Here is a 27726-nt window from a genome sequence, read left to right as displayed (position 1 = left end):
ATGTAACCCACTTCATCTAATGCATCAAATTTAGGAAGTGATTTTCTCTTAATTGCGTAATACATGCCAATTCAGTACGTTAGGGATACTGATGGATCACTCTTAATTTCCTTTCAGTGCTCTTATTCTTCAACACTCTTATCCAGCTTTTTTCCTTTTTGTTTCTGCACCTTACCAACCTATGCTTTTTTGCATGATCAAGGACCTAATCAACACAAATCACGTTTCTTTATTCTTCCGTCTCCTTCTCTCTCTCTCTCTCTCTCTCTCTCTCTCTCTCTCTCTCTCTCTCTCTATATATATATATATATACATATATTTGTTTGCAGGGAAATTAACAGAAAATAAGAAGGTACTTTTAGGAAATGGTACCCACTATGTTAAAAATTGCGTATTTCAATTGTTTTAATTTTTGTATTTTTTTTATTTATATTCATGAAATCAAGACTTCTTTTTTTAGAACCAAAAAAAAAAAAAAAAAAGCATTTAGAATACATAATTATAGTCATATTGGATACCATATTCTCAAAAAAACATAGTAGTATTATAGAACTTCCTCAAACTATATTGACTACCAGTCACTATGATGATACAATATCAACATATTATTGCACTATGTTATAATTGTACATCTATATATATAGGTGCCAGAGGAGACTGGAGGTGTTGTGAGTGCTCACTAATTACAGACCGGCAAGTTTATGCATGTAATTATGATGTTCATTCATATCTAAGCATTCTTGTATTCTCTTGTCCATGTAGAATGAATCTTATTGAATAATTAAGTACTAGGGTTAAGATCTTTATTGATTTTATAATGTATATTTTTTTTTATTGTATCTAACAGAGTACAACAAAGTATCATGTTATTTATATTTTCAAATAACATGCTATTATATAAACCTTTAAAAATTTTAAGATATAATCTAAACTATGAAATGAGAATGATCATTTTCCTCCAAGTTCAGACTTCCACACACCCTCCTAGGAAGATCTAACACCAAACTTTAGAAAAAAAGAAAAGAAAATGAAAAAGAAAATGAAAATTTAATTTAGTCAATAATTGAAACATGGTGGGAGTAGCCAATTTGCAGAAGGCAAAGGCCCTTCTCTTTTGTACAAATTTTGCTTATGATTTTCCGAAATGAAAGCTTTCTTCCATTTTCCTTGTGTAGGACTGGAGCTATGCATGTCGATATCTCCGGTGGAACTGATCAAAGTTTCTCTAAATCATTTGAGAAAACAGAAACTAACTCCATAATAAGGACAACTTTCCTTGACTCAATTGGTGCCCATGAAATTTACTCATCCGAGGTAAGATTGACTAAGTTGACTTATATATAAGATGCTCAAGTCAATAGGCTTTTTTTTTTTTTTTTGGTCCATTTGAGATTCAGTAATCTTGCTGTTCATAAAGAGTATTTAAACACGGGACAATTATCATCTATGAACCACGGACACTTCATTTAAGGTGTCGTACATGAGTCATATTCGCATCATACTGGTGTCATACTGTCCGTTTTATGTTATAATTTTTCAAAAATTTCTTGTGTCATCTTAGATTATCGTATATCTTATATATTATATTATTAAAAAAAGATTTTGTTAACATATGCTCTAGGCATATTCGTTTAGAAAATACTTTAAAAAATTATGAGAAAAAAAGCAACTCATTTTTTAACAATTTTCTATATTTTCCATTAACTAGACCCTTAAAATTAAAGCCCAATATTCATAATCATCAAATCCAAATTAGTATTTTATTGTAGCTTAATTTTCTGCACAAAAGTCAAGAAAACCATCTCACTCGCTTAGGTAAGATAACCTTATTAATACAACTGTTGAATGTTTATGTATGTGGGGACAGCTTACAAACTTGTTACATTTTAAATCTTATACTTTAGGGGTTATTTTAAATTAAATCCGGAAGTTTGAGATTGTTACAAATTAAATCCTATAATTTCGTTAGTTTCAAATCAAATTCTAAACATCTAAAATTGTATAAATTTAAATTCCTAGCTAAATCCGAAAATCAAACCCCCTCAAACCAAATTAGAATGAGATTGATGTCATATGACTCGTATCAATAAAATAATAAATTTTTTTTTTTTTGAATTGCTTCCTTGTTTTGTGTTTAATAGCTGAGGAATTTTTTTTTGAGTTTTATAATCACTCTTTGATGTTTTATGTACGAACTTGTTAAATAAGAGTAGGATTAATTTTTCCCTCTTGTTTTCTTCTTTCAGCCCTTACAGAGACAGTGGCAACTACCTTCTTTATATTCACACTCATTACATCCATTATTTCCTGCTTTGAATCTCATGTCTCTGAACCCAAGCTGCTGGTCCCGTTTGTGGTGTTAATCATTTGTTTCGTCTTCATCTTGACAATCATTCCTCTATCTGGGGCCATTCTGAATCCATTGGTTACATTCATTGCAGCCCTCAAGGGTGCTGTTACTCTTGTACGTGCATGCGTCTATTTCTTGGGGCAATGCATTGGCTCTATAATGGGCTACCTCTTGATCAAGTGTGTGATGAGCCATGATGCAGTTGTCAAGTACATGTTAGGTGGGTTGCACCATCAATAGCAATGGGTCTGGTGTAAGCCTTGGAACTGCACTAATGTTAGAGTTTGTGTGCACCTTTATTGTCCTCTTGCTTGGTATTACAGTGGCATTTGACAAGAAAAGGTGCAAAGAACTTGGGGTGACTATGGTTTGTGTTCTCTTATCAGCATCACTTTCGATAGCAGTTTTTGTGTCCATTGTGGTCACTGGGGAGCCAGGCTATGCTGGTGCAGGCCTAAACCCTGCAAGGTGCTTAGGCCCAGCATTGATTCAAGGAGGTCAATTGTGGTATGGACATTGGGTATTTTGGTTGGGGCCATTTCTAGCTTTGCATTGTTTTTTATGGTTACTCTAAAACCCTACCTAAGGAGAGCTTGGTCAATGTCAATGGAGGGTATGATATCATGAAGCTAGCAAGGGCTTGTTTTGAAGGAAATGACTCTCCCAATTATCTTCAAGATAAAGATTTAGCTTCTATGCCATGGCATGGAAAGGCTTTTAATACATAGTTTTTATTTAAGGCTTCAAATTGTGGTTCAATTAAACTTTCTTTTCTCGTCACAAGGCTGGTCTTGTTGAAGGAAAGACTTCTTTAGTAAATGTATCACTTTCTTTCTTTTTTTTTTAATCTGAAAATGCTATCCCATTTTTCCCAAAATCTCATTTTCCTCTAATGGCTTTTGGCTTTACCATTTCTCTTAGCTTGGATTATGACTCCTCCCCCGAGTTATAGTTTATTCGTTTATTGTTCTTTGATAAAAGGTCAAATATTCACATGAGAGTTCTACAAAAACGAACTAGTTGCCGAGTATTTATCTTATATTGTCAACTTTGTATTTTGTCGAAGTAGTCTACCAAAAAATATTAACTAACTGAATAGGTAGATAAAATAAATAAATAAATAAGCACACAATTATATTGGTTATCAATTTGACTTTAATTTCTCCAAAAAAAAAAAAAATTGACTTTGGAAAAAATAAATATTTCTAAAGCTCTGCCTTTCTCATCATGAGATAACTTTCTTGCGGAAACCCTTTCGGTGTAGTGATTGTCTCAAATCATTTTGAGAGCCGTGAAATTCAAGGAACACCGAACACGTTTCCTAAAAAAACAAAAGAAAAATTGTTAATTGTTAATTGTTATTATGATGGACTTTATTTATACAATTTAAAATTGTATGACGTGAGATTGCCATTTGAATTTATAAAACAAAATTAAATTGTATGACATTAAATTGAATTGTTAATTCAATGGTTGAGTTTTTTTTTTTTTTTTTTTATAGAATTTCTGCTTCTAATGATTATATTATTATAAATATTAATTAGTTTTTGGTGTAAGCAGGAAATTGAATTTCAAATAGTTTATTCAACGTACCATCAGAGACTTTATCAATTGAGCTAATTGAAACTACTAATAGTTGACTTTTACATCTAACATTGTTAGACAATATCTCAACATATTGCATCAAGTTCTTACAATGAGATTCCATGATGTATAACTTTCAGTACTTAAAAATTATCCCAAGATCCCGGAACTTTAAAAATCATGATATTGTTGCAAAATATTTCTATTTAGACAATGAACTTTAACTTGAATCAGTTGAGTGGAAAATGGATTCAGAGCCTCTAGATTTCTTAGGGTACTCTACTAAATAGATTTCTTAAATCTTAACCATTCTTTAATGATTTAATAGTCTAGATTTTGTCATATCAACATTTCATTAACAATAATATTAATTATTTTGTTTGCAATATTATTTTATCATTTTAAGAGTATTGTTAGTGGAATGCTGATATGGTAGAATTTAGACCCTTAAATCATATAAGAGTGGTTAGAATTTAAAAAAATTTATTAGTAGAGTACCCTAAGAAATTTAGAAGATCTAAATCCATAAAAATATATGGTGACTCTTTGATAAAGTTTGGTGGCATTGCATTTTGCATTTAATACTTTTTTTTTTTAAGAGAAAGTTTCAACCTATGGCGTCTGTTTCTGATAATAGTTCTTTATCATTAGACCAAGGCACCAATCAATTCTTAGTGTAGGCGGAGATTTGCATTCGATACATGATTGGTACTTTTCACGCCTTGAAGTGTAGCATTTTTTACGCCTTGATAATTAGTAGCCCTTTTCAATTCTTAGATACTTTTTTTTTTTTTTTTTGAGAATCAAATCTTTGATACCCTTTTACACACATTAATTAATAGCCATTGATAATGACTACTTATATATTATTACTAATTAAGATACGTAATCACATGATCCCTAACAGTCAACTAAATTTTTTTATATTTTATTTATTTATTTTGAGAACCTAACAGTCAATTAATAAATCAAAGGTCACTAAAACATTGGGGAAAAAAAAAGGAAAAATATTCAATGAGAAAGAGATTGATACTTCTAATTTAGAAAATAAGTATTTTTTATTGCCTATATATGTAACCCCATAAGTTGTTGCTCAGTGCATCCATATAGGTTTATTGGAACTGCCATTTGTTACACTGTAAGCCTTTTACATTTCCATTTTCGTTTCTATCTATTTAATTTGTTTGTCTGTTTAATTATGTGTGCGCATCATTGAAGCAAATTTATGTAACCCACTTCATCTAATGCATCATTTTCGTTTCTCTCTCTATATTTATGTAGCCAAAAAACAATATTAACTCTGGTATATATTGTTTCATGGCCAATATCAAGATGTCGAGGTAAGCCACACCACAATTTCCTAATTTCTTTCCTATACGTTATAAGATTGAGGAGGGGGAAAGGGAAGAGTAAAGAAACGTAATTTGATGATAAGGTCTTTGATCATCCAAAAACGTATAAGCCGATAAGGTGTGGAAACAAAAAGGAAAAAAGTTGATAAGAGTTGATTGATTGGTTGGGTTCTTTTTTTTTTTTTTTTTTTTTTTTTTTTTTTTTTTGGATTGAAATTAAGTTGATAAGAGTGCTGAATTTGAAAAAAAAAAAAAATTTTGGGGGGGTGGGGGGGGGGGAGTTTATAATCGATGGACACATACACATATATGCACGCAAGTGCTTGAAACTAATTTAATTAATAAGATTTTATTAATGTGAAGTTTAAGTGATTTTTTTAAAAATATTTATATATATATATATATATATATATAAGATATAAATTTTACTATAGTCTAATCTAAGTATATATATGTATAAAACCAAAGTTTAATATGGGAAAGGGAACAAATAGATTAACAAACCATATTTTATCTTTTGCAGTAAAAACCTAAAAGGTAGAAAAAAAAAACATATTATTATTAAATGAGAATACATGTGCTTCTCAAAGTTAGGTGACCATCTAAGGCCCCAAATTATGCAAGACCTCCAAATTGTGGAAGGCCCCCAAATTTTATCCAATTAGGTAAGTTATTTGATTAAAAAAATAAAATAAGAATGTTAATTCTGTATAATGAATAAATTAAACCCTAAATTATGGCTAAAAAATAAGGAAAAAACCGTTTATGAGGAAAAAAAATTTGGGAAAGGAGGTTGATAAATTATACCCAAAATATAGCAAAAAAATAAAGGAAAAAATTGGCTAAAAGAAAAAGAAAATTTGAGAAAGGAGAATAATAAATTATATAGCCAAAAAATAGGAAAAAGGAGGGGGGGGGGAATTAAGAAAGAAGTTTGTGACATAGAAGCTTAAGTCTCTCCCTCTCTCTTTCTCTCTCAATAAAACAGAACAAATAAAAATAATACATAAAAATCCTTATTAAAAAAAAAGGCTCAAACCTCTTTTTTTTTTTTTTTTTTGTAAATATTGCTAGAAAATTTTGCATTTTTTATTTTAAATATTTGGCTTAGACCCCAAAATGCATAGAGTTGCCCCGACAGGCACAATCCAATATTAGCCAATAACTTTAGGAATTATGGGCACGTGGTTATATATATCATCTTTTGTTAATGCTAATATTTTTATATTTTGTTTATATTCATGAAGAAAATGTGGAAATCAAAACTTTTGAAATACATATTTATAGCCATAGTGGATTCTATATTCCCAAAAAACATAGTATATAGAACTTTTAAACCATATTAAAATCCGGACAATATGGTAAATTGATAATACAATATCAATTTATTATTGAGATACTATGTTATTAACATTTATAGTTAACTACCAGTGCAGATTGCAGGTGTTAAGTGATCATTGTTCATTCATATTTAAGTATTCTTATTTTATATTAACTTTTAAAATAATGTTAAATTTCAGATTGTATGATAATACAATATCAATATATTAATGAGAGCAAAAAAAAAAAAAAAAACCAATATATATTGAGACACTATATTATTATTATTGTAGATTTATAGCTAGCTACCGGTGTAGACTGCATGTCCATTCATATCTAAGCATTCTTTCTTTTTTTTCTTTTTTCTTTTTTTTTCTTTTTTTTTTTTTTTTTTGAGGAAAACATATCTAAGCATTCTTGTTTTATATATAGAACTTTTTAAACTATATTAAATTCTTGACTTTAGGATAATACAATATCAATATATTAATGAGAGCAAAAAAAATATATCAATATATTATCGGGACGCTATATTATTATTGTACATTTATAGCTAGTTGCCCGTGCAGACTGCAAGTGTCTTAACTCTTAAGACTGCAAGAGGAATAGTTATTCCTCATTTTGAAGAATAGTTATTCATAAAGAATGATTATTCCTTGTAATAAAAACATAACCAAACTAAAGAATAACTAAACCATAGGAATAACTATTACATTACAGCACTTATTACAGTCTACCAAACATGCCCTAAGTAATCACTGTTCATTCATATCTAAGCATTCTTGTTTTATTGTCTATGTAGAATGAATTTTATTGAATAATTAATTACAATCATTGACAATTTTATTAATTTTAATATTGAGATTTTATTTATTGTATTTAATAGTGTACAAAATATTACTCCCTCCGTCCCACTTTGTTTGTCCTGTTTGAAAAGTTAAACTTTTTAAGGAAATATCATTTATTATTTTGTCTACCTTTTAAAAATGTATAAGTTTCCAAAACTACACTTAAATAAATTTATCAAAAAATTGAATTAGTAAATTAATAGGGGTATAATAGGAACATTAGTAAATTAATGACTTTTATTTTTAGAAATAGGACAATATTTTGGGACATTCCAAAATGGAATAGAGGACAAACAAAGTGGGATGGAGGGAGTATATCATTTAAAATGTTAAATAATATGTCACCATAAAAATCTTAAAATTTGTACAAGGCACAGGCCCTTCTCTTTTGTACACTTTTTTCAAATATCTTTCCCAGTATGAAAGCTGTCTTACATTTTCCTTGTGTAGGACTGGAGCTATGGATATCGTTGTAGCCATTGGAAATGATGAAAGTTTCTCACAACCATTTGAGAAAATAGAAAGAAAATCCCTAAAGACAACTTTCCTTGACTCAATTGGTGCCCATGAAATTTTCTCATCCGAGGTAAGCTTGACTTATCAATGTGTCTATAGGATGCCCAAGTATGGTCAATAGGCTTTGATTCTTATTATACACATCCATAGTCTCAGAACCCCCTCCCAAGAGCTCAAGTCAATAGGATATTTTTTCGGTCCATTTGAGATTTAAATTTTCTATTATTATCTTTGGAGAATCATGCGGGATTTAATTATCCTACTGCTTATGTATATTATACACACTCATACATACAGTGTTGTTTCTAGGAATATTTTCTAATGAGATTTTAAATTTGTATTGAAGATGTTAACAATGAATCTCTTTGTAAATAATATTTTCTTACTTCATATTGTTCATTAGGATGATAAGATGAGATCTTTTCTTATAACTTTTGATACGAAGGAAGATTTTTCAAGTCAACTCGAGTTCTCTTAGAAGATGAATTTTAGGTAGGAGATGAATTTTGCACTACACATGACTTCCTTATAAAAAATTTATTCATATATAATACTAGCAAGAAAATAAATGATAAAGTATATATAAGTTCATTAGACATATTGTTTTTTAGTATAATGAAGATATTAATTATTGTTGCTAAAATTGGATCTTGAAAATTATTTATTATCTCATACTATAACAAAGTTATTAAAATTAATTATTGTTGCTAAGTGAACTTTAATAGTTATTTCTTAGAATACTTTAATTTATTATTTATTAGTTTTTTTCTTTATTCTTTTCAATTCTTTTAATTAACAGTTTAACTCAACTTTGACAATTTATTAGCTTTTGTAATTCATTAAGAAGAATTTTTGTCATGCCTTTTCCATTACTCTATTAAGAATTCAGTACAATACAATAATAATAAAAAATAGAATAAAAAATGTATTCACTTCCCGTGCCCACTTCCATTACCTCAAACTTAATTTTCTTTTAATGTTTACACTATACTACTCACTTAATTGTCTTTTTCTGAAATTTAAGATCAACAAATTGCTAAATTTTTTTGTTAAGCTTGCTCTTTTCCCCCAAGATTTTAGATCAAATTGGTTTGTTGTTGAGTTTTTTCTTTTGATTGAAAATGCCAAGATAAAGGTTGAACATTATACTTTTAGCAGTAATTTTAAATTAAATCCTAAAGTTGAAGGTTGTTTCAAATTAAATCCAAAAGGTTTTAATTTGTTAGTTTCAAATCAAATCTTGAACTTCTAAAATCGTATAAATTAATTAAAAATCTCCAATCAAGCCTCTTAAACCAAACTTGAATGTGATTGGTAACATATCATTAATATAATAAAGGAAAATTCTTAGTTTACATGGTACTAGCAATATAAAATTTACATTGTTAATACAATGTGCAAGTATAATTACCCGTAAACAAATTTCTGAATTATTTTTTTGCTACGCATACAAAAGTTGGCACATTTGTTCGTGAGGTTTATAATTACTCTTTGTATGTTTTATGTCTCAACTTGTTTAAGAAAGTGTGGGATTGACTTTTCCCTCTTGGCTTCTTCTTACAGATGTGGAGGGCAGCCCTTGCAGAGACAGTGGCAACCACCTTCTTTTTATTCACACTCACGACATGCCTTCTCTCATGCTATGAATCTAATGTCACTGACCCCAAGCTGCTCGTCCCGTTTGCGGTGTTCATCGTTGCTTTCTTCTTCCTCTTTACCATGTTTCCTCTAACCGGGGCCTTTTTGAATCCATTGCTCACATTCATTGCAACCCTCAAGGGTGCCATATGTCTTGTACGTGCCTGTGTTATTTTCTTGGGGCAATGCCTTGCCTCTATAATGGCCATCTACTTATTGAAGTGTGCGATGAGCCATGATGCAGTAGAGAAGTACATGTTAGGTGGTTGTACTATCAATGATAATGGCTCTGGTATTAGCCTGGGAACTGCACTGATGTTAGAGTTTGTGTGTACCTTTATTATCCTCTTGGTTGCTGTTACAGTGGGATTTGACAAGAAAAGGAGCAAAGAACTTGGGGCGACTATGGTTTGTATTCAGATAGCAGCATCATTGGCCTTAGCAATTTATGTGTCCAGTGTGGTAACTGGGAAGATTGGCTATGCTGGTGCTGGACTGAACCCTGCAAGGTGCTTTGCCTCAGCATTGCTTTTTGGAGGTCCATTGTGGCATGGACAATGGGTATTCTGGTTGGGGCCCTTTCTAGCTTGCATTGTTTATCATATTTTCTCTAAGACCCTACCTAAGGAGGGTTTGGTCAATGATGGAAAGTATGAGATTATAAAGGTTGCAAGGGCTTGTATTGGAGCAACTGGCTCTAACAAATACAAATCTGCAACTGTAAAGGCTGAGGAAAAGCCTCCCTGTATCCCTGAAACTGTTGACAAGGATGTACTTGCCCTATACCCTTTTTAATGAAATGTATATCTCTCTCAAAAAATAAAATCCCATACAACGCTTTTAATAAGGCATTTATTTAAGACTTCAAATTTGGTTCATATAAAACTTTCTTTTCTATTGGCTCAAGGCTGGTCCTGTTAATGAAAGGACTTCTTGTTTAGCAGACGTTTACTTTATCAATTAAAAGATAAAATCAAAAATGCTCTTCCATTTTCCCCAAAATTCAAATAACATCTAAGATCATCTATCTTTTATAAGGTTGTGATCAACTGATTAGCACAAAGAAAGAAGGGGTGGATGACCATGATAATTCTTGGCTCCACAGCCTTCTATGTTTGCATGTCTAAAGCATATATACCATTAGCGCACACACTTTAACTGCACAATACATAACTTATGCTAGTAATCATTACACTAATCAAAATTTTATTGTTATTTATTATTTTTTTTTTTTTCCTGTTACCCTTGATATATTGAACACAACGCTGCAATGTATATTACTGGGAAGATGGCTGCAAAAGTGAGGAAGAAGAGGCAAGGGGCTCGTGCACCACTGAATTTGTAGAAACTGAAATCGTATTTCCCTCTAATTGCAACATGATACTCCCCAGGATTTCAGTCAATAATTTCTTGAACTCATCTTCTTTAACCAGCTTCCCATCATCCGCATTAATCATCTGAAAGACATCAGCAACAACCTTGTCCATCTGCATAAATTAAAGACCAAGTTCATCACATGTTAATTATTGTGTTAAGGCAGACAAGGCTTACTTATAAAAGCAAAAAATGATGAAACTGGTAAGCACTTAGACTTGTGGCAGTGATTGTACGTAATTGTAGAGCTTAGACTCCAAACCTTAGGTATCAGCCTACCATACAACCCTTTTTTTTACCCTTTCTTAAGCATGATGGATCTGATACATGTGGCATCTTACTCATAATAGTGTATTCACCTTAAAGGCTACAATTCTTTGAAGTACTTATTCAAGAAATCAATCAACATGTGACATTTTGATTTATGCAAAGATAAATTAAGCTGAAGCTCTTAAAACATTGAAGCTGAAGATAAGTGATCTGTGACTAGAGCAGCATACCTGGTCAACTGCACCAATTGGAGGTAGACCAGCTGATGGGTACACCACATCCAGCACCACACGAAGATACTCCTTGGACATTTTTCCATTACGATCTCTTGGCACATTTTCTAAAGCTGCATTCAAGGTCTGCATTGCATAATAGATTGTAATGCGTATTTCCCATGAGTAAAGTGTGCACTATGGAATTTATGTCAACAAATACCAAAAATTTATCTAAAGAAAAATCGACTATTGAATTGGAATGAGTGAAATAAGATGTGTGTCAACAATATAAACCTTGTCTAACTCAAATTTGTTGGATAATAATCTCTTAATGCCACTTCCATCAAAGGTATTTTCACTATGGGCAACAATCACAGGCTGCTCCTTGAGATGTTGAGCTACACGCTCTGCTACTTTCTTAAATTCCACCAAGAATGCTTCTTGAGAGGCAGGTTTGTGCCAGTCATGACCAGCACAGGCTTGCAATGCTGGTTCCACAATGTTGTCCAAAACCTACAGAACAAAAAAACCCAGTAATTGGAAAAAGAAAAACGATATAAGAGTGCAGCTATTAATATAACCTGTGTACTAAAAACCCACATTTAGGCAGCATGAATGCTTTAGAGTTGTAGGATGATGGTTGCCACCACGTTGAAGATGGACTAGTACAAGAAGTGTAACACTTTCCATTGATGATCTTCCTATTCTAATTATAACTATGTTGATACTGAATAATGAATTTCAGTTCAATAGTTTAAGAATAAATTACCCAAGGGTCTGAAGAAGGAGGCATTCCTTGATCAACACTAAGTTTTTCGAAAGCCTGGATTAAATGGTCACGGAGGGATCTGTCAGGTGACTCTATCTGTGAAAATATGGACACAATCTCAGCTTCAAAACTTGGGCCATTGATGAATTCAAGGAGATCTTCCCCATCAATCCGGAGGATCACAACAGGATCTCGCTTCAAACCAGCAGCCATGCCTAATAGAATGTCTGAAAGAACTTCTTTGAACTCAGTCTTGCTCACTGTTTCTTGTTTGCCATGTGTGAATTCACTCAAGACCTGTATAATTTAAGGTCACTCTTAGTTCACAGTTGATGCAAACATAAGAAGGCTCTATTTTGTATACTTAATTGATAAGCTTAATATGCTTGAACTATCACTGTTGAAAAAAGTCTAATGGTATTCTAATATTGTTTGAGCTCTTGACCAACAATTTAAATATGAACATTAGAGAGTACTAGAGGTGTTTAGTTGTGTCCCATATGGACTAAAGTACACCATATGCAGGACCACAGAATAAATTGGCAGATAACAGGACAGTAGCATCAAAAGACAGGATAAGTGCGAGCTTCAGTTAGCTTAATTAGAAAAGTCTCTTATTGTTGAATGAGAGACTTAGGATCATCAAATTCTACCTACACCAAAAAGGAAGTTCATTGGTGTGTTGGCCTGAGAGTGAAGAGCAATCGTTATGGGGTGAGTGTTATTGGCTCAAATTCCATAGTATGAAAAAATATATATAACAAGTACTTCTAAGTTCTATCCTTTATAATAACCAATTAAGAATTATAAGTTTAAAGTATTCAAATTCTATTTCATCCTAGGTGGATCTCCACTAGATTTATCAGCCTAAAAAGTAAAAACGCCCTTTTAGGTTACTCTCCAACTCACACACTTTCTCTTTTTTATAAAGTCGGTAAGGTAGTCTTAGGTATAAAACTAAAAGAGAGTATGAATAATGTAAAATAATATTATGTTGACCCAAGACCTGGGCCGGGTCTCTCTGTTTCATGAGCATGAGAGAAATGGTCCATTGCTTCCTTTTTTACCACGCGCCTAACTGGTGTGGTGACATTATTTTAGAATTCGTGCTTACAATAATAATAATCATTGGGTCAGCCACAACTGTAGCAAATTAGGTACAAGATTATTGCTTCCAAAAAGAAAAAAGGTAGGAGTACATAATTATTGCTTTTCCACAAAGCAACTTCATTGTAGACATTTTTGCTTGTCCCCGCAGAATTGGTATTTGGTTTAGATATTTCTGGGGTTTAATTAGCTTATTGTTTATGAACAGTTTATCAAATGATTCAAATCTAACCTTTTCTAATTACAAAAACACTTTTACACACTTCTACAATTAAGCAAATAAATTGGAGTAATGATATGAACATAATATATGTTTCAACTGCTTATATGGTCTATAGTGATTGGAGCAATATCACTCACCTTGATCTGACAGGCTATGTCAACCACTATGAAAAAAGTTGGTGGAAAATGCTATCCCCTATAGCAATGCTTATTAAATAAGCCAAACCAATTGCACACTTATTATTGACAATTATGCCAAGTGCCGACTTTGCGCACATCAATATTCGTGTGTGATAAAGTCCAAAGAAAAGTTATAGTTTTCCACTACATTCGTCACTAGATTCCTCATAAAAAAGAGTAGAAAAAGAACAAAAGTAAAGTTGGAAAAGAAAAGCTCAACTGAAGAAAAGAAAAGTCCCACAAAACCGACAAAGTTGAACCATAGGTTGGATGCTTCTCGAGCTAACTAGATATGGAAATGTCGAGAAAATTGGTTTTCCTATACATGGCCTCAAGAAGGCAAGTACAACCATCACTCTCTTGAAACTTGGATCATATCAATAAATAAATACTTCTATAGACCATTTTTTTTTAAGGATTAGGTTTATTCATAATAGTTTTTGGTGCAACTTGCAAAGTGGTGATGTCCTTGATTAAATTAAGTCCAGAGACAGAGAATATTGCTACATCCTAGAACAATGTGAACTAAACAGAGTCATAGAAGAATGAAAACAAATTCAATAACTCTAATTTATTGAAGATAATGAACTAGTAGGACTTATAGAATACCGACAACACGTAATCGAGAGCTCTTTAGTCAAAGCATATACGTGCCACCCTTATCTTCTGCGTAAGCTAATTTGAAGCTCGCAAAACAATGGATGAGTGACATGTGTTTTCCCTTTGTTTTTTTCGAGACAACAAGAACTTCGTCACAAAAAATTGACCACATATCACCGTTAACATGTTCATGAGTGTGATAAATAGGTTCATTTTCTTTGTTTAATACTTGGTTGAAAACCTTACTATGTTGATTTTTGATCAGCTTAATTCTAAACGGCCACAAATCCCTTCACGATTTTGGCTCAAAAACAAGAAGAGAAAAGAAAACAGAAAAGGACCACATGCCCCATTACTCAATTTATTGAAAATAATGTACATATTTGTCTGCCACATATTCCTCTTTATCTATATGGGCTTGCATGTGACATGTGTGCAAAAGAGTGTCAAATCCTTACCAGAACTAGAAACATCTTTATTGTTTATTTTGACTACTATCTAATCCACCTAAACAACGGTGTTAAAAAGATAAAAACCATTTAACATAAGAAGCAAAATCACATAAACTGAAACAATTAACATGCACTAATTGTTGGGAAAGAATGCTTAATGAAATCAATCTATTTTATAATTCAGATTAAATATTAGTATAAATTTAAGGTTAAGCACCACGTTTTCATTGGAAACAACACGAGATGTCAGTTAAGTAAATAGATTAAAAATGTCCTAAGATTAAAATTTTTGAACTTTTTTTTTCTCACTTGGCCTCACACTGAAGAACACAGAGGATCAAAAGCAAGGAAAAGTTAAGAGAAATGAGTCACAAACCTCAGAATAAATGTGATCAGAATCAGGAGAAGAGCCCTGAGCAGGCAAACCCAAAGCAACACCAATATCAGCCACAGCAGGCTGGAGCTCCTTCACAGAAAGCTTACCATCTCTATCTTTATCCAACTCCTGGAACTTATGGTCCACGAAATTGCTAAACACCTGCTCGTTCTCAACCAACTCCATTATATCTGAACCGTCCAGAACCTGTCCATGTTCTACGCTTTTCTTCTTGGGTGTGCCTGTTGGAGTCTCCATTCACTGGCTTTCTTTTTTTCGGTGTGGGATTAAGCTATGCTTTCTTGTGAGTCTTGTGAGTTTTTTTTGTATGTGTGTGCGCTTTTTGGCTCTGAGTCTCGTGAGTTAGACACGAGTTAAAGTGATTGAGAGAGTTGCTTTGGTCTGGTGGGTGATAAGAGGCTGCCTTTGCTTACTCAATGGATCATCAATATTGGCCTTAAATATGTGAGAGAGAAAGAGAGAGAGAGAGAAGAGGTGGGTGAGTTTTCTTAAGGGCATGTTTGATTTCCTCTTCAAACCGCATTTATGAGCTTATCCAAAAAAAAAAAAAATTGTAAATTTGTAAATGTGTGATTTTAAAAAATAATTAAAATTGAGTGATCATGTTTTGACCCTAATATGACTTATTACTGATTTTAATAGATTTAAATTTAACTGAATGGTTGTTTCTCAAACAAAAAAATAATAATAACTAAATGGTTGATTAGTAATGCAACAAATAATTAATCAATTCACACACAAAGACAAGATATGTTGAAAAACATCTGGAGGCCACATCTAGTAAACCGTTTCCACTATGAAAATAGTTGCGATATAAAACTAGTTACAAAACCTCTAGAGTTCGTAAAAGTTCTTATATCCAAGCTCTCAAACCCTACTAGCACCAATAACTTCTCATCAATAGATTTCAGCACGAATGTTAATAGGTAATCACAATTTGATCTCTTAGACACTTCAAAGTCACTGGAAGATTCCTTAGGTCCTTTATGTTTTCCAACACCAATCCAATGCACTCAAGGTATCACAAGGTATTTGGATGGATTATCCTATCAAAGGTATGTAAGTTTAGGGAGGGTGAATGTGTGGAGGCTACAAGGTTTATTTATTTTAGGGTGTGGATAGACTCTCCCTTCGTTCGTTTCTAAAATTATGATTTAAATTTAATTCTTAACTCAACCACAATTGAGGGTTAGTTGACTATAGGGATAATCAGGAAAGTTAAAATGGAAATCCCTAGACAATCTCACTCAAACAAGTTTTGGTTTATCAAAAAAAAAAAAAAAAAAAAAAACCAAGTTTTGGGCAAATTTCAAATGAACCTTTTTGTGTAACTGAAATTGAAATCTTGATAATCTCACCCAAAATCTAGCTTGACACCATGAACCTCGGTTGACTGAAATTCCTTTTGTAGCACTTGAATTTTCTTTTGTTCTTCAACCTTAATGACTTGATGCAATTACAACTAAAATGAATTGAAGACATGAAAAATTTGCAAATACAATTGAAACATTTGACGCAGATTTTGATAGAAAAAAAAAAGTAACCTAAAAAAATTGTTATTGTGGGGGGTAAAATTTGTCAGCTGATGTTGGGCTGTAGTTCATGTACCAAGCCCAGCCACGATAAGAAGAAAAGGCATGGGCGTGGGATATCCCCTCCCCACCATGATGGGCCGGGCCTGCTTAGGGGCGTCCGAGGAGGAGTACCTCCTCGGACTCGCCAATTAAAATGTCCAAATCGCACTCCATACCTGGCGAAAGGTCACCCAATACGAAGGAACAGTGTGTGACGTTCAGGAAGGGGGGGGCAACCACAACTGCCGCATTAAATGTCAAGGAGTTACTTTTCCAGCCGCATTAATGTGGAAGGGACAGGAACGCAAAATCATCTTGGCCAATGCAACTCACAGAAAAGAAGAAGGATGACTTATGGGACAGGCACTCAAGTGGAGGGTCAGATGGTTGACAAGTGTAGGGACATGATCTTAGGAATGATGTTATATAAGAGAAGGAGATCCTCATGGAAAAAGGATCGCAAGCTGAAGGAAGAAAAAGATAGAGAAAGAAGAAAAAGAAGGAAGAGAAAGATAGAGAAAGAGAAAAGGGATAGAAGTATATGGAACAGCCCCAGGGACCATTACTCCAAAGGTTTGAAGGGATATCTTTACGTCCAACTGGTTGCATGGCATGGTCGTAACTGCGTTTCCTCTGTCAAAGACCTAGTTCTGTAACCTACTCTCTACAAATTCATTGTGAAGGGACTTTTGGGCCAGAATCACCTGCCTGTTGGGCCTGAGCCCCAAAATCGTGTCCCTACAGTTATGAATATACAATCTAAAAGAAAAACAAGGTTTAAATGATAGTCTAGTAGCAATGACATCTTTTGTGATGTCCTACGTATGTAATTCGATTCTCACCTTTCCTTCTTCTGGTTTCTATTTATCCCAAAAAAAAAAAGCAAACCTTACAAAGGTAATATTTCACTCCAAACTTATAAACTACTTTCACATGTTCTTAAGACATTAATACCATGATATATCTTGTATATATTTAATGGACTTATGACTTGCTAGTGATCTTCACATCGAGTATCATTTTCATCCTTAATTGGGAGACATATCCTTGGATTGAATCATCTCAACAAAGATAGGTTTATTATTCAAACTCCTGTATTATTTATTTATTTGAAATTTGTAAAAAGAAACAAAGTGTTTTTTCTATGATTATTAGACCAATTGGATTAATCCAGCTAATCGTCCAAGCTTATAGAAATAAATCTTAGTAAAGGTTTTTTTTTTTTTTTTTGGGGGAGGGGGGGGGTGGGGGGGGCGGGGGGGAATAAGAAAGCTTTTTCCTATTAATCTAAAAAAGTTATCCATCCCAATCTCATATTTACCCCTAATTCAAACATTTACTCTACATAGTTTAGTCAAAAACAATGTAAATTCTTGCCATATATATAATATAATCAAGAACAACCACAATATCTTTATTATGAATAGGAGAGGCCCAACAAATTTGGAGGCCTAAGGAGAACTATTTAAATAGGACCTTTTTGTTATCATTTAAATAATATTTAACTAGTATTTAATATCATAATTTTTTTATTAAAAAATCCATTATTTTCATTTTGTAATATGCTTTTTTTTTTTTTTTGAAAAATACAACCAAAAAAAAAAAAAAAAACTTACCAAATGATGTAGTAACAAATGTGATTAGTGATACTTCAAGAAGATAATAAACAAGCATTTAAATGAATGATATTAGAGATATTATAAATTTTATAACATATGAGGTTTACAAACATGTATCAACAACCACAAAAAGTAATTTAAAAATGCATTTCATAGATTGTTGACGTTCATATATTATATTAATTGTCACATCAATTTGTAAAGGTTTTTGAATAAATTAATAATATTTCTAATAATTTCTTAATTCTTATATCAAAATTGTTTCTTGTGATTAGTACGTATATTCATAAGACTTATATATTTAAAGTTATATTATCTCTAATATTATTCAATTTTTTTAGAACTTCTTAAAAAGGAGAAAAAAAATATAAAACTAATTTTATTTCCCAATATCTTTTAAAAAATATATAGCAATATATGCCCCAAAATTTAGGGAACTTGCTCTAATAGAAGCCCTAAGTATGGCCTAAGTGACCTAGGCCGGCCCTGATTATGAACATGTTTTCCACGTTACATTTTCATGTCCCTTTCAAAACACACCCCACAAGAAAATGAGTTATTGTGTTGTTGAAAAAATAGAAGCAAACACAGCCTAGACTGAGAGTCGTGGCCATGATTGTGTGTGTGGTTAGGACACGTGGGGCGGTATGGGATACTCAATAATTTTTTTTATTATTTATTTTAAAGAAAGGTTTGGCTAAGCCTACAAGAGTCTAGAATTCTTTTTACTTTGGTCGGCCCGTAGGTTAACGAAACGTGGCTATGACAGGCTAATCTATTCTGACTTCGAGTGCGTAATTGGCACGTATTTTTGGTTACGTGGCCCTCCCCCAATGAAGTAGGGACAACATAGTTGGCTGATCCTGTGGCTGGCTTAGGCGCTAATAAAGGTACCGTCATTGTTGTCTTGTCGACTTCAGACTCAGAGTTTCTTAACTTTTTTGGGTGACCGGTTGCTACTGTTTCAAATTTTTAACTTAAGTTAACGGTGGTAACTGTACAAAAATTTTCATAATTATTGTTAGACAAATCGTATTTGGAACACTATCGCATTATTTAGAGCGTGTATAATTTGTGTATGTGTACGAATATATTTAAAAATAATTAAAATTATATATATGTATAAGTTTAAATTATACATGATGTTAGAATTATAATTTAGATATTTTTTATGGCATAAATTTCTATTATATATAATAGTTTCTCATTTATGATTTAGAATTTTATTCGAATTTGTAATCCTTGGTTTTTGGACCCAAATAATTCATTTATAACAAAAATGTAAAAATTAGATTAGAGGTGTAGCGCAAAATTGATCCTCAATTGAAATTTCATTTATAATCTAATTAGATTCAGACTTTTCAATTTTTGCACCTAATAATTCACTTAATACCCCCTCAAAAAAAAAAATTCACTTAATACAAAAATTTTTAAATTAAATTGAACATGTGACGCAAATTTGGACTCAAATTTAGAATCTTATTGAACTTTCTTTAAGTTTTGACTTTAACTATATGTATAAACTATATAATCTCATTGGTTATAAAAGAAAAATATTATGAAAAAATTTCTCTCTAAATTTATTGTTCTTACTTAATTGATGTAAGATTTCTATAATTTTAAATTTTATAGATTGAACGTTACAAATTTTATTATATAAGATTTATAATTAATGCTTCAAATTTTAAATACAAAAAAAATAAATCCATAAATTTTTATTATATAATTGATGTCATCAATCATATTAATTGCTACTTTAGTTTATAAAATTAGTAATAAACTCAACTCAACTAAAATTAGAAATGGTTACTTTATCATAGCCATAAAAGGACTGTAATACAACGAAAATTTTTTAGGTATTTTTGGAATATAGTGAAATAGTGTTCATTTCTCTCACATTTGTGGTAGAGTTCATTGTGAAATTAATAAGTAGATCCCACCATAAATGTAAGAGGAATGACACCATTTATTATGCTTTGAAAGTAGCTAAAGATTACTCTAATATAACTGTAATGTCTTACTTCATTTTCGTCATTTATATGCAAGCTTTGTCAACATTATGGAATATGACTTGGCTCGGTTGTCCTTTTGGTTTTAGGACGACATTCTTTATAACGTTTCAATTTTTTTATTTATTTTTTTTTAAAATTAACAATTGCTTTGAGTTGATAATTTAATGCATAGTGGTTTATCTTAGATAGATTATCTATATTATGTTTTTTGCTAAACAAAGAGAAAGGTAAAGGAAAAAATTTGGCTCTTAACATATTTGGATTAGTATAATTTATCCTATACTTCTTCAAAAGTTAGCATGGTTTTTTTAGTGGACTTCTTAGTTTGCTTGTCTGTTAGAACTTCATATCCTAACAATTAAAAAGCTTATCTATGTATTGTTTTAAGTACGTGACTTTTTTAGTGAGTCATGTGATTTATTTAAATAATAAAAATAAATAGTCTTATAAGTTGTAATGGAAAAAAAAAAAAAAAAAATCCTTCAAACATATTTAAAGCAGAAGTTTAATTTTTTTATACAACAAATTTTGTCTCAATTTTACACAGTTAATCATGACTAGTTGTTCATCACTACACAAATACTCACTACTTATAGTTTGTTAGATGATATTCTATAAGGGTAAAATTTGAATCTAGTGTTCAATTGTATTAAACTCATTATGATAATAACATGTGTTTAAAAGTGGACACGTATTATTTGTCTAATGAGTCGATTATAACCTAAAACTAGACTCAAACCAAGTTTATTTTATAAGTGGGTTTCAGTTAGCTTAACTGGTAAAGTTTCTGATGGTTGTATAAGAGATCTGGGGTTTAATCCCTGCCTACACAAAAAAATAATTAGTGTCTTAGTCTGATGATGAAATGCTATCATCAGGAGCGGACGGCATAAATTAAAACTTTCCCTCAAAAAAAGAAAAAAAAAATTCGTTTTATAATTATCCTATTCATATGAGACGTGGGACTTACGCTTGTGGTATCTGGTATGGGGCATATGGGCTATCATGCGAGAGAGATTTATATCTTATATGTAACCCCTTTCCGACCATTGACTACATGTATTTGACCACTTTGACCTCCTACTTTAAGGGATGTGTCAAACTTTTATTGGCTCAAAACTTATTATAGCCTGTAGAAGGTGTCGTCCTACTAATCACTTGTTAACACGGGTCGCACCAGGGGTGGCGTCTTCCACATTTTCACCAAATTTTGGGCTGGACTTTCTACCAAATGATTTTTTTTTTTTTTTGCCCTTTGCTGGCCATCGAATCAAAACTTCAGCATTGGCATTCCTCAATCCTCATCTCTCTCTTAAAAAATTATTATATAGTTCCTCACTTTCTTTCTCTTTGACAATAAATTAAACCCTTGTTATTTCAAAATTAACAAATTAAACTTTAAAGTTTTAAATATTAACAAATAAAATCCTATAATTTCGAAAGTAATAAATTAAACACTAAGATTTTAGAAAATAACAAATTAAACATTTACCATATATTCAAATTCAGACCCAATACATAGATTTAATTTCTTATTTTTTTAAATTTTAGGATTTAATTTGTTACTTTTGAAATTATAGGTTTTAATTTGCTATACCCCCTAAACTATATAAGGTTTAGAAAGCAATTTACCAAAGAAAACAAGTTCAACATGCCAAAAAAAAAAAAACTATTTTAACTCTAGTAGCTTTAATTTTAGAAGTTAAAGGTGTTTTTTGTCAACACAAAGAAAGAAAAGAAAAGGAAAATGTTCCCCACCCCAAATCAACTTGTTTTTCGATGATTAGACTACAAGTTTTTTGTTGACTAGGGTGGCATTTGGATTGTGTTTATTCTTCCTGCGTCTGCATTTTTTTTTTTTTTTTTTTACCAGTGCCTCTTGCACTGTCCATGGGACATGAACAGTAAATTAAGGCAAATGTATAGTGTTTAGCGGAGTGAACAGTAACCCTTTTTTTTAATTGTTTTCAGCAATAAATTTTTAGTTTTCAACAAAATAAGCGGTATCCAAATACACCTTAGATGTGAGTTTGGATAACACTGAGAATGAAATTTTTAGTTGCGTTTGGCAAACGTTTGAGAAACCAGTTGTAAGGGCAAACGTTATGCACCTAATAGTGACATTATGATAATTTTAAGGAATATAAGGTGTGGCCTCATTTTAAGGAATTTTATTTGTCCTTTTTTTTTTTTTACTTATTTATTTATTTTTAATTTAGGAATAATGTTATTAATGATATTCTGAAGAGTAAAAAGTTGGAACAATTTACAAAATAATATTTTTTTAGTATTAATTGATTAAATTGATATTATTATCTCGAAGTTGTTTGGGATCGATATAAACATTTTAAAAAAAAAATCATATTTTGGAAACACAATATCATCACTTATAAATTATCATCCTTGCAAATGATAAGACAGAAACTACCACCTCAAAAATTATGAAATTTATTGTATACACTATTCTCCATTATGATGTTATCCAAATAAGCTACAAACATTCGAATTTCATATACTTGCACCCGGAAGAAACATTTGCTCAATGGAAAAAAACAAAGGTGACATTTGATTGTGCTCTACAACTTGTGCACGAAGATTAGGAGTGAATTTTGCATCCCATATTTTTAGGTAGTTTATTTGTTGAGAAGTGAGACAAAAAGAAACAAGTTAACTTATTTTCAAAAGAGTTAGTTTATATATCTATTTACTAAAAAATGAGACAAAAAAGTGAAAATAGACGAGACTGGCTAAAAAAAATTTGCTACCAAAGAAACACTAAGAATTGCATCAACCATCATTTCTTTCTTATAAAGAGTGAGTTGAGTCGCTTCACAATTAATAACATATTTGGTATATAGTAATAGATACTACCAAATGTGCTTTAAGTATGTGAATAACTTAAAGATAAGATAAAAGGTGATTTGTTTCTCTAAAAAAAAAAAGGTGATTTTAAGTGAATAAGACCATTTTAATCAAATATAATTCAACTTATTTACTTATAATCATATTTTGTCTCACCTTAAAGTAAATAAGCTAGTCAAAGGTAGGGATGGCCATACCCATTGGGTAATGGATATCCTACCCTACCCGATTCAAATGTTTTGGATAATACCCGGTTCTTCATGGGTAGAACCTAAACAGGTAAGGTATGGATATTACTCGAATAGATCGGGTAGGGTATGGATAATTATCCATACCCGACCCGTTAAAAAAAAAAAAAAAAAAAAAAAAAAAAAAAAAAAACCCTAAGTCTCTCACTTTCACTCACACAGTCACACACACACTCTCTCTCACCTGAGCATCCATCCTCACCATCACTCTCTCTCTGTTTCTCTCACCCGAGCCTCCATGTGTTGAGATTTGTTATTCTAGATGTTAGGTTGCTTTAGTGGTTTGTTACCACTCTGTCAATAAATCCCTATTGTTCAGGGGTAGTTATTTGATTGATTTAGTCTTACCACGTTTTTAGGATCTGATTAAACGTGGGCTGTTATTTTTCTTGTTTTTCAAGCTTTGCTTTGTAAGGCTATAAAATAGCCAAGTTTACTCTTCAATAAAACAGAGAGATTTCTCCCAAAATTTCCTTATTATTTTCATAAGCTTTTCTGATTCTTAACATTTGGTATCAGAGCCCCATCACAGGGCCTGGTTAAAATTAGAAGCAGCAGTCTTCTACGTGTGTAGTGATTAAAGTAAGATGACAGAAAGTTCTTTTGTGCAGCCAGCAGTTCCGAAGTTTGATGGCCATTATGATCTTTGGGCGATGCTCATGGAAAACTTCTTGCGTTCTAAGGAGTATTGGGGCTTGGTGGAGAATGGAATTCCTGCAGCAGCAGAAGGTCTCACAGATGCTCAGAGGAAGAACATTGAAGATCAGAAGTTGAAAGATTTGAAAGCAAAGAACTATCTATTTCAAGCAATAGATCGTTCGGTCCTGGAGACAATCCTCAACAAGGATATAGCAAAGAACATATGGGATTCTTTGAAGCAGAAGTATCAAGGTACAACATGAGTAAAGTGTGCTCACTTGCAAGCTCTCCAGAAGGAGTTTGAAATTCTTCACATGAAAGCAGGAGAATCCGTGAATGAGTATTTTGCTCGGACCCTTTCCATAGCCAACAAAATGAAAGCAAATGGTGAGGACAAGGGAGATGTTGCTGTAGTTGAAAAGATTTTTGAGATCCATGACTCCAAAGTTTGATTATGTTGTGTGTTCCATTGAGGAGTCTAAGGATATAGACACCTTAACCATTGATGAGTTGCAAAGCAGCTTGCTTGTGCATGAACAACGAATAAGTTCTCATGTGGAAGAAGAACACGCTTTGAAGATTACTCATGGAGATCAACCTGGAGGAAGGGGTTGACAACGTGGAAGTTTCAGAGGAAGAGGAAGGGGACGAGGCAGACAAAGCTTTGACAAGGCCACAGTGGAGTGCTATTACTGTCATAAGCTTGGGCATTTTCAATGGGAATGTCCAAGCAAGGAGAAGGAAGCCAACTGTGTTCAGATTGAAGAAGAGATGTTACTGATGGCTTGTATTGATATGAATAAGGTCAATGGAGAAGATATGTGGTTCCTTGACTCGGGATGTAGCAATCATATGTGTGGAAAGAAGGAATACTTCTCAGATTTTGATGAAAGTTTCAGAGTTTCTGTGAAGCTGGGCAACAACTCAAGTATGGTTGTAATGGGAAAGGGCAATGTAAGGCTACAGATTAATGGAAGAGCACAGATTATCACAGGAGTATTTTATGTGCCAGAGCTGAAGAACAATTTACTAAGCTTAACATTCTGTTTCAAGGTAAAAAGTGCAAAGTGTTTCATCTTGAGAAAGGCTTAATAATGGAGATGAAGATGGCTTCAAATCGGATGTTCATACTGCATGCTATATCTCAGCCTATAGCATCTACTTGTTTCAACACAATCACGGAAGATATGGTGCAACTTTGGCATCATAGATATGGACACTTGAGCTTTAAGGGCTTAAAGACTCTTCAGCAGAAGAAGATGGTGAATGGTTTACCACAGTTTAAGTCTCCCTCAAGGCTATGTAAGGCTTGTTTAGTTGGGAAGCAACAAAGGTTCTCATTTCCAAGGAAAAGCACCTGGAGAGCTTCACAAATTCTTCAACTGGTGCATGCTGATGTTTGTGGACCAATCAAGCCCATCTCAAATGGCAAGAAAAGGTATTTAATTACTTTCACTGATGACTTTAGTAGAAAAACATGGGTTTATTTTTTGATAGAAAAATCAGAAGCCTTAGCTGTTTTTATGAGTTTTAAGATACATGTTTAGAAGGAGACAAACTCATTCATTAGAGTGTTATGTACTGATCGAGGAGGAGAGTTTACATCACAAGAGTTCATCAATTTTTGTGATGTAAATGGCATACGAAGACAATTGACAACTGCTTACACACCACAACAGAATGGAGTCACAGAACGGAAGAATAGAACTATTATGAATATGGTTCGCAGTATGATTTCTGAAAAGCAACTTCCAAAAAATTTTTGGCCTGAAGCAGTCAATTGGACAGTGCATGTCTTGAACCGAAGTCCAATAGTGGCAGTGAAAAACAAGACACCAGAAGAAGCTTGGAGCGAAGTCAAGCCTTCAGTTAAGCATTTTCGAGTTTTTGGATGTGTCTCCCATGTTCATGTGCCTGATAGTAAAAGAACTAAGCTGGATGATAAGAGCTTAAGTTGTGTTCTATTGGGAGTTAGTGAGGAGTCTAAGGCTTATAGGCTCTATGATCCAGTTTCACAAAGAATTATAATAAGTAGGGATGTTGTATTCGAAGAAGACAAGAATTGGGATTGGGATAAGAAATATGAAGAATCCATTGTGTGTGACTTGGAATGGGGTGATCTTGAGGAGGAAGCAGCTATGTTTGATGACAATGAAGAGGGGAGCGAATCTGAATCTGATCTTGAAACTAATGTAGACGCAGCTGAAGAGAATTTTTCCTCATATTCCTTGACTGAAGAAAGCTCTCCTAGCTCAAATGAAGGGAGGAATAGGAGACCACCAATCTGGATGAAAGACTATGAAACAGGAGAAGGCATTTCTGTAGAAGAAAATGAAGCTCATTTGGCCATGTTTGCAACTACTGATCCTATTCACTTTGAAGATGTTGTGAAAAGTAGGAAATGGAGGAGAGCCATGGATTTAGAAACGGAAGCAATAAAACAACAATGATACGAGGGTAATGACGGAGTTACCTAAGGGAGCAAAGAAGGTTGGAGTGAAATGGATTTATAAGACCAAGTTTGATGAAAATGGAGAAGTTGACAAATACAAGGCTAGGCTTGTAGCGAAGGGGTATACTCAGCAACATAGGGTAGACTATACTGAAGTATTTGCACCTGTGGCACGCATGGAGACAATTCGATTGGTGATAGCACTTGCAGCTCAAAGAGGATGGACTATCTATTAGTTAGATGTGAAGTTTGCATTTTTACATGGTAAGCTGGATGAAGTGGTTTTTGTGGAGCAGCCTTGTGGTTATGTGCAAAAGGGAAATGAATAGAAGGTCTACAAGTTAAAGAAGCACTTTATGGGCTTAAGTAAGCACCACGTGCTTGGTACAACCGTATAGAGGCCTATTTCATGAAAGAAGGCTTTGAGAAGTGTGACTACGAGCATAATTTGTTTATCAAGACAAGCAAAGAAGGTAGAGTATTAATTGTAAGTCTCTATGTTGATGATCTTATTTTTCATGGAAATGATGAATCAATGTTTACAAAGTTTAAAAATTCCATGAAGCATGAGTTTGACATGACAGATCTTGGTAAGATGAGGTATTTCCTTGGTCTTGAAGTCTTGCAAAGATCTAATGGTGTTTTTATCAGTAAAAAAAAAATGCTTTGGAGGTGCTGCAACGGTTTGGAATGGACAAAAGTAATTCTGTCCATAATCCTATTGTTCCTGGCTTTAAGCTTGTGAAGGATGAAGGTGCAGTTAAGGTGGACAAAACTTACTATAAACAGATTGTGGGTAGTCTCATGTATTTGACAACTACTCAACCTGACATGATGTTTGTGGTGAGTCTTATTAGTAGATATATGGAGAATCCTACTGAGCTTCATTTACAAGTAACAAAAAGGGTGTTGAGATATTTGAAAGGGACAACTGGTTTTGGAATTTTCTATAAGAAGGGAGGAGATGATGAACTTGTTGCGTACACTGATAGTGATTATGCTGGAGATTTAGAGGACAGAAAGAGTACTTCAGGCTATGTTTTTTTATTGAGTTCAGGAGCAGTATCCTAGTCATCAAGAAAACAACCAGTAGTAAGTCTATCTACCATAGAGGCAGAGTTTATTG

The 27726-nt window shown here is 32.7% G+C and overlaps 2 protein-coding genes and 1 pseudogene across 4 annotated transcripts; 2 read left to right on the top strand and 1 right to left on the bottom strand.

Annotated features, from left to right (window-relative positions):
* Window positions 1–1070: 1070 nt before the first annotated feature.
* On the top strand, window positions 1071–3078 carry LOC126705138 (probable aquaporin PIP2-6; annotated as a pseudogene).
* A 1911-nt stretch (window positions 3079–4989) lies between these two features.
* Window positions 4990–10514, top strand: LOC126707716 (probable aquaporin PIP2-6). 3 transcript variants are annotated; one of them, XM_050407577.1, is made up of 4 exons: window positions 5002–5072; window positions 5216–5274; window positions 7905–8040; window positions 9534–10514. In XM_050407577.1, exons 2-4 carry the CDS (start codon window positions 5252–5254, stop codon window positions 10401–10403), a joined length of 1029 nt encoding a protein of 342 aa, XP_050263534.1. In that variant the 5' UTR covers window positions 5002–5072; window positions 5216–5251; the 3' UTR covers window positions 10404–10514. The 3 variants fall into 3 exon arrangements, with proteins under 3 accessions (XP_050263535.1, XP_050263534.1, XP_050263536.1); XM_050407578.1 differs by lacking the exon at window positions 5216–5274 and having other exon boundaries at window positions 4990–5072; XM_050407579.1 differs by lacking the exons at window positions 5002–5072; window positions 5216–5274; window positions 7905–8040 and adding an exon at window positions 8360–8462.
* A 96-nt stretch (window positions 10515–10610) lies between these two features.
* LOC126707715 (uncharacterized) lies at window positions 10611–15665 on the bottom strand. The gene is made up of 5 exons (XM_050407576.1): window positions 15174–15665; window positions 12237–12533; window positions 11762–11980; window positions 11483–11611; window positions 10611–11095 (listed from the first exon to the last, which is right to left on the bottom strand). Exons 1-5 carry the CDS (start codon window positions 15429–15431, stop codon window positions 10886–10888), a joined length of 1113 nt encoding a protein of 370 aa, XP_050263533.1. The 5' UTR covers window positions 15432–15665; the 3' UTR covers window positions 10611–10885.
* Window positions 15666–27726: the final 12061 nt, after the last annotated feature.

The sequence above is a fragment of the Quercus robur genome, chromosome 11, assembly GCF_932294415.1.
Source record: "Quercus robur chromosome 11, dhQueRobu3.1, whole genome shotgun sequence".
NCBI classification, from domain to species: Eukaryota; Viridiplantae; Streptophyta; class Magnoliopsida; order Fagales; family Fagaceae; genus Quercus; species Quercus robur.
The sequence above is the reverse complement of the archived record's forward strand: the minus strand, read 5'-3'. Positions and strand labels throughout refer to the sequence as shown.